The sequence below is a fragment of the Mycteria americana genome, chromosome 6 (assembly GCF_035582795.1).
Source record: "Mycteria americana isolate JAX WOST 10 ecotype Jacksonville Zoo and Gardens chromosome 6, USCA_MyAme_1.0, whole genome shotgun sequence".
Lineage (NCBI taxonomy): Eukaryota > Metazoa > Chordata > Aves > Ciconiiformes > Ciconiidae > Mycteria > Mycteria americana.
In genome coordinates this window covers 46,902,048-46,909,828 of record NC_134370.1, presented here as the reverse complement: position 1 = coordinate 46,909,828, position 7,781 = coordinate 46,902,048, and the positions used below count along the sequence as shown (strand labels likewise).

The 7,781-nt window shown below is 53.2% G+C and overlaps 1 protein-coding gene across 1 annotated transcript; it reads right to left on the bottom strand.

Moving 5' to 3' along the window:
* Nucleotides 1-896: 896 nt before the first annotated feature.
* Nucleotides 897-5,580, bottom strand: NMB (neuromedin B). Its single transcript, XM_075504159.1, has 3 exons — nucleotides 5,405-5,580; nucleotides 4,650-4,852; nucleotides 897-1,168 (listed from the first exon to the last, which is right to left on the bottom strand). The coding sequence occupies exons 1-3, from the start codon at nucleotides 5,538-5,540 to the stop codon at nucleotides 1,121-1,123; spliced, it is 387 nt and encodes a 128-aa protein (XP_075360274.1). The 5' UTR covers nucleotides 5,541-5,580; the 3' UTR covers nucleotides 897-1,120.
* Between the last annotated feature and the right edge of the window lie 2,201 nt (nucleotides 5,581-7,781).

Here is a 7,781-nt window from a genome sequence, read left to right as displayed (position 1 = left end):
AGGTCTCCTACCATGGCTTTCTCCCCTCTACTGGTCATCAGCATGTTCAGATGCTGGATCATCCCTTGGCTTGGCATGACATGGCTCTGGGCTCCTGTCGCTTGTGGGAGAAGAGCTCTCCTCCCTGTGGGAGCTCAAAGGTTCAGGTTGAATTTAGCATCAGAAGCATGGGGGGGGAAAAAGCTTATGGTTTCATTTATGGCATCACTCTGGGATCTGCTACCAGGTTTAGGTCCTGGGAACATCCCCAGGGGTGGCTAGGGGACATAGGGTATATCTATGAGCAGCACTTTCAGAAGGTGCAGAGCCTGTGCTCCACCACCTATTTTGGGCAGTCCCCATTTGTGCCCTTCTTCAGCTGTCCTGCACAATGGAGGATCCCAGTGCTGTACCTCTGCCCATGTGAGTGCTTAACTACGTGCACAAAGTGCAGGTGCACCAAGCAGTCATCTCAAAGCAGGCACATAAAGAGGCTGAGCATTTAATGGTCAGCACCTGCACATGGGGGACAGCAGAAGAAGGTCTAGCCAAGGCCAATGAGCCTGTAGTAAACCCTGGGGTCCCACAAGGCAGGGACCCTGCTTGAACCAGAAATCCCAGCAATGCCATGAGCAAAATGCTTTTTGCTTTCAGGAGGGTTTGCTGGTAATCTCTCCAGCAAAGAGGGTTATAAAGATGCTCCAGTAGTGAGTGGTGTAATCAGCTCATCCAAGCTTGTAATTTTGTCATGCAGCAGTTTGGGCTTCCTTCAGTGAACAGAGGCTGCAGGGACTGAATCCAATCCCCTCCTGGCTGCTGAGAGCCAGGAGCTTCCTTCCATCCCCCATTCTTCCTGCACAAGCCCTGGGGGTCTGCATTCCCACCTCCACAGAAAAGTCTGAGCTAGTCTGTGCAAAGAGCCAGTTTTATTCACAGGGGCACATCAGACATCAAGAAAGCAGAAAACATACAGGAAATATACAGGGAGGCTCTGCTTTTCATACAAGCAATCACTATTAACAATATTACAGAAAGAATAAATAAAAGTGATGTTGCTACAGTAACCCACAAGGATGATGCTCTCCTCCATTTGCCATGCACAGCCAAGCCTGCAGACCTCATCCTCCATGGCTGTGCTTCTTCAGTTTGAAAAATACTTCTCCAGCACCTTTTCTAGAAGCCCTGCCTCCTGCAAGAAAAGGCACAACACTGAGACACTGGGTCCCATATACAGCCTCCACCAACATCACCTGCTGGGTACCATGGGGCAGAAGATCAGCCAAGTGCCCCATGCTGGACCATGATGGCACTTTCAGGGGTGACTTGGGACAACACACAAGAAGGAAAGAGCCAGGAGCCTGGCTCCTGCCTCCCATCCTGTGCTCCAACAGCTGGACCACAGCTGACAGACATCAGAAGCAAACTTCACCAGCCCACTGAGACTGCAGCCACTGGGTTGGGCTTCAGGAACAAGAGCAGCCTCAGGGCCTGATTCAGCAGGGAGCTATGCAAGACAGCAAAAAGAAACACAAAACACAGCAGGGAAGAATTACAGAGGGATTTTGTGGGATTGCGTACTGCCCAGAGGTCCCAGAGCTACACAGGGAAGCATCTGCCTTCATGCAGAAGGGTCCTCCCCACACCCCTGGAACCACTCCATGCACATGGTCTCACCCTGTCTGTCTCCTGGAGGAATATTGCCACACACCCAAGAAGATGACAAGAGATGGGGACAATCCTCCTCTGCCAGCCAAATTCTTGTCACACACAGCAACAGGGTGGCACTGTGAAGCCCCAGCGTGCTGAGAGCCAAGCCTTGCCTGCCACATGTGGTTAAAAACACAAACCATAAATCCCTGTTTGCAAACCCCTTCTGCTCTGTGCAACTTCTGCCATCACAAGCACAGAGCAGCACAGGGGCTCCCACTTTGCAAAGGGATGGGAAACATCTTGAGACAAAACCCAACAGCAGCAGGCAGGACTAACCCACATGAAGGGTGAGCAAGCAAAAAGGACTAAGCCCTGGGATTTATTTAATGCTTAGAGGGGCCCCACAGAAAGGAAGAACCCATTTGTGAATGATCAGTGACACCCTCAGAAAAGGAAAAGCCCATTGGGTTTTTCAATAAAAGTTCCCTTGATACTTATCCTGCCACAAAGCACAGCATGTGTGCCAGAGCAGCAGAGCAACACTTAGAAAGCGTGTTAATTCCTGCTTTGCTGACCAGGGAGTCCCAAGGAAGGGAGAAAGAAGCATCTTTGTTTTTCTAAACCGAGTTGAGATGGAAGTGACAGATCCTGAGCAGGGGATGGACAGACAATTTCACAGAGCAGAGCTATTAAACAGCTTGTTAGGCAGGTGGCAAACATAGCACACAGATCAGTTCAAGCACAGGCTGGGTGCTGACTCCAGGTGTCCAACAACAGTCACACTGAGGGAAAAAGCTGTCAGGGTGGCAGGAATTTGCATTGGCACCACATCACCCACAAGAGCAAGAAAAATAAAGTCCCACAGAAAAGTATAACACAGACAGCACTCAAAGGCACCAGGTAGTAGTAGTCCTGTAATATCAACTGGCAGCTCGGAGGCAAGGATGCCCTGGGGGACGGGTGTTGAAGAAAGGAGCAGGAAGGCAGGAGTTGAGTCTAGTGAGGTGCTCAGAGGTGCCTGAAGGGCAGAACCGGACCTATCACACAGCAAGGTCTCCACTGCCACCAAGAGGACAGCTGACACAGCAGGGCACTGGCCAAGGAAAGGCGAGAGGCTTCAGGAGGAGAAGGTGAGGGGTAGGAGTCAGCTGCACATCAGTAACCTAAGCTGTGATGCCACACATGTGCAGGGCACCCATAGAGGCACCCTCCCACCATAGAGGCATTGGGGCAGTGAGGCAGGCAGCTGGCCAGCATCTGCTTGACCATGAGCCAAATCACCCTCCAGCAGCAGAGCTTTGACACCCAGCACACATGTGCCAAAGGCTGATGTCCAGTGCTGGGTGCTACCACTGGCCAGGACCTGCCTTTGAGCACTGGGAATGAGCACCGACAGGGCTGGCAGGGCACCAGCGCCCAGCTGGCAGTTTTAAGACACAGCACCAGCGCTCAGGGTAGCCTCTGCCCAAGCACATCTGCAGTGCAAGCAGTTGAACATGTGACTTACCTACACAGAGAAGAGCCACAAGGATCTCTTATCAAACTTACACTGCATGCTCACAAACATCTTAGCCGATGACGCAGGGCAGCACATCCACCAGCTCTCCCATTACCTCAGGCAATTAATGCAGCAAATACCCTCCTCCTGAAAGGCTCCCCAGGGAGGATGAAGAAGGGTCCAGAACCTTCTTCACAGCCCTCTCCTCCCTTTCAGCTGCATCCAAGAAGCAAAAGCTGCAGCAGCACAGCAGTCACAGCACACAGCATCTTAAGGGGAGCAGGGTGGGCTGGTGTCTTCAGCCATGCCCAGCTGTATCTTCATGGTGGAAAGCCCTCTATCCCGATGAGACCAGCCCTCTAGGAAAGCCTCAATTTACCTTAGTCTGCTGAAACCAAGTCAAGAAGGTGCTTGAACAATCAGTGCCACTCAGGCTCACATCCCTGCAACTCTACTCCACCTGTGCCTTCCCAAAAAAAGCAAAGAATAGGAGCAAGCACTGCCTAAACCTGGATAACAGAAGTAGTTTTACCTGTGCGCAGTGTTACTGGATAGCTCAAGTACAGCAGCTCAGTGGGACAGCACATGTAGGACCCACCTAAGAGGATTTCATTCCTTTTAGGCTCTAAGTTACTTCCTGCAGTGACTAGAAAGGGCAAGACACCAGGGAAGCATGCATGAGGCAACAGACAAGCAGAGCCACACAGACCAAGCAATTCCATCTCCACGTCCTGTGTGAGGATCTGTGTGTGTCCATTGCTCCCAGGGGCAGGTTTTCCACTAGGAGTTGGGTGAGGTCCGAGGCAAAAGCCACACCGAGGAGGCTGAGGATCTGCTGATGCATAGTGGGACTACTAGAGCTCCCATCAGCTCCCTGAGGCCTGCTCTGCAGCAGTATAACTAATGAACACATGCCCTCTGCAAGGCAAGCTAACAAAGCTACGTGCCCCTCAGTAATGAGGGATCCCAACCACAGTGACACAGACCCAAGACAGGGGCATCGGAAGCCCAAGATCTCTTTGCAGGACAGCCTCCTTTCCCTTCACATATGGAGCTGTTTCCCTCTTGGCCTCCCTCTACAGAAATAGAGGGGAGAAAGGATTTCCCTGTCTCTGCAATAGCTGGAAAAGGGGACTTTTCTTCACGACAGCCACAGTGGCCAGCCAGTCTCTTCTGCATCTGGCCAAGGAAGACCCAGATGCTTATGAACAACCCCTGAGCTGGAGATTACCACTATGACAGCTCCATCACAGCATCCCTTGCTCATCCTCACACCCTTCCCAAGCATTTGGGACTATTAGCTACTGCCCAGCTAGACACAAGCCTAGGGAGATTTCTCCTCTGCCCCTTCCTGGCTGGTCTTAGGAAGTGGTTTATGGAGGGTTAACAGGAGCAGAAGGGGGGAATACACCTCTAGTAGCCATGCAGATGCTCCCATCTCCAGCAAGGCTCGCTGTTGCAGATTAACATCTCCACCAACTCCCTGCTCTGAGCATCTCCCTCCATCTTAGTCAATATTCACCTGGTCAGTGAGGTCATATTTGCCTTGGTTCTCATCCAAAAGTCTTTCTTGCAAGAGGATTTTCAGGAGCTCACGGGTAAGCAGTTCCATCATGTCCTCCAGCAAGGCTCTGAGAGAAGGACTGAAGACTATCGGCACTGCAGGCTCCTCTGGCGACTCCAGGTGCGGAGAGCCCGTGACACTTTTCTTCCCCATGAAGTGACCTGCAATACAACACACTTCTGTGTCTGCAAAAATGCCTGGAGGGAGAAAGGCAGGGGCTCTGACTGAACAATGCTAAGCTGTGTTGGCATGAGGTAGCACATAACAAGTCAACAAGAAGCACTGAGCAAACCTAATGCCTAAATTAGCAAGTACAACAAAGTACTTGTTGTAGAGTACTTTGGAGAGGAGAAAACCAGAAATCCCAGGTCCTCCTTCCACACAGGACTTCAGGAAACTTCCCTCCTGCTGATGGGATTTTTGGGGTTAGAGAGATGCTGGACCTGTCACCAAGAGATGCAAACCCCTCCAGGGAGGACGCTGCCTCACCCCTGCCTTGGTTCTCCTGTCCATCACGGGTCTTGCCGGGGCAGGGCTCGGCAAGCCTCCCAGCATCCCACTCTGCTTCACGGGGCGCCGAGGGAAGCGGGGGGCTCCCCACAGGCAGCCACGAGGCAGGGGGAGGCAGAAGGTCAGGGCTGAGCCGGGCAGCCCGCGTCCCACAGCTGCTCCACGACACGCGTGCCCGTGTCCCCGTCCCCCCACCCCGGTACCTGTGGCCCAGAGGTTGCCGCGGGGATTGACTTTGATCTTGGCCGCCTGGCTGCGGTGCTCGGCGAAGTCGAGGTGGACGGCAGGCCCCAACGCGGCGCCGCACAGCAGCAGCAGGAGGCACCGTAGCACCGCCATGGCCGCCCCGGCGGGACCCGCTCCCGCCTGCCGCGGCCGCCCCGCCTTATAGGCCGCGGGGGGGCGGAGCCGCGCGCGGGAGGGCGGGGTCGGGGCACGCCCCGCCCCGCCCCCGCCGGCAGCCGTTGGGCTTCCCGCCCTCCCGCGTCCCGCTCCCCTGTTCCCTCTGTCAGGGTCAGGACAGACCCCGTTTGCTGCCCACATCCAGGTGGGGCGCGACCCGTTAACCACAACCCTCGGAGCCCCACAGGCTCCTCACCCCTCTGCTTGTCCCCCCATTCCGAACCGTGTCATCCCCCGACCTGGATGTGGTGGGAGACAGTGCCAGATCTACCGCTGAGGTGAATGGCGAGGTGAATGGCATCGCTGCTCTGCCCTCACCCACAAATCCTGTGGTCCCGTCACAGGAGGCAATCACGGTGGGTTTATCCCTGCTCAGCCCAGGCTGCCTGTTCCCCATTACCTCCTGCTTCTCCATCTACCCAGGAACACACTCCAGCAGGACTTGCTCCACAATTTTCTCCATGATGTTACAAGTGGCCTTGCAAGGACATCAGTCAGCACCCATGGCGACCTCTCAGCACCCTTGAACACCGCCTCTCTGGGCTCACAGATTTTTATGGGCCAAGCTCTCCAAGTAATAACCACCCTAACCCTCATCCACTGTTGGTTATTCTTCTCTCTGAACCCTGCCTCCAGGTACACAGCCTGGGAGACCTTGTTGGTGAAGACTGAGGCAAAGAAGGCATGGAGTACCTTAGCTTTGTCTGTGTCCACTACCATTTGCCCCAGTGGTGCCTTTGTGAACACTTTCCTTCTTCAGCTTTCTACAACTAAAGGAGTTTGTTGAGATGTGCAAGGAACATCAGATCTTCTACAACTAGTACTACTATAGTTGTAGAAAATCTGATGTTCCTTGCACATCTGAACAAACTGAGCTTTGGCTTTCCTAGCATTGTTCCTACAAGCCCAGGTAACATTTCCATATTTCTCCTAATGGCCTGTCCATGCTTCCACCTCGTTCATACTGCCTTTTTGCACTGGAGCTCAGTCATGAGTTTCATTCCCAGTTTAGCCAAACCCATCTCCCAGTACATCTGCTTGTGTGCCTAATTATTGGGATGGACTTGGAAGATCCTGTCCTTAAAGATCCTGTCCTTCACCCTTCAGAACTGCCTCCCACAGGATCCCACCTACCAGCTCCCTGAACAGGGTGAAGTCCAGAGTCTGTATATCACCACTCACTTTTTCCACACCCTTCAGGATCTTGCAGATCCCTATTTCCTGATCACTACACCCAAACCTGCCACTGATCATCATGTTCCCCATCAGTTCCTCCTCTCCCATTAATGGGATGGAGCTATGCATGCCCAGCAACAGCACAGATGGAGCTGTGCCCAGCCATGCCATGGACAGAAATAGTGAGGGCCTGGGACATGGACAGTTTATGCCCAGGGCTCAAGTAAAGTGGAGCCTGTGTAAAACTGGAAACATTTGATCAAAAGACCCCTAGATGTAGGTTGTGCTCTATTTCTTCTTCTCACCTGCCTGCAGCCCACAGGCACTTTCAGGCTTCCCCAGGTCCCACATTTATGCAGGAGTGTTCTCAGGGGTTGTACAGCTGCAGGACAAACCTGTGTCTGAAATGTAAAGAAAAGATGAGTAAGAATGCCTAGAAATCTCACTCAGCACTCTGGGCTTTTAATTAGCTCCAGTTTGTATTGTATACACAGACCACTGTCAGGAAGCAGAAGGTCTGAAGGGTTGGGGGCTGACCAGGATCAGGGGGGCAGCAATGCAGCTCTCTCACCAGCCACAGAACCTGAGAAGCAAGCAGAGCAAACTCAGGGATGGTCACCAGGTTGAGAGAGAATCCAGATCATCAGGCACATTCATGGTGATGAGGTAGGTCCCAGGGCAAGCTGCAGGTCAGCATGAGATCTGGCGAGGGTAACCAGGGTCAGACACAGTCCAAACAGGTCCATAGTGGTGAAGCAGGTCTGAGGACAAGTCGAGAAGTCAGTCCATAGCCAGGCACTGCCAAGCTGGAGACCAATGCTCCTACAACATAGATCAAGCAGAGACTAAAGGCCCGGGGCTGGGCTTAAATGGGTTCCTGGGCCCATGGGGGTGGATGGTGGAGGCCCCATGTGAGACCCATTAAGGCCTATTAGTGTCCTCAGGGCCCTGACAGCTTCTGCCAAATTTACGGCTCCATGACTTTGCAAGGAGGTACTGGCT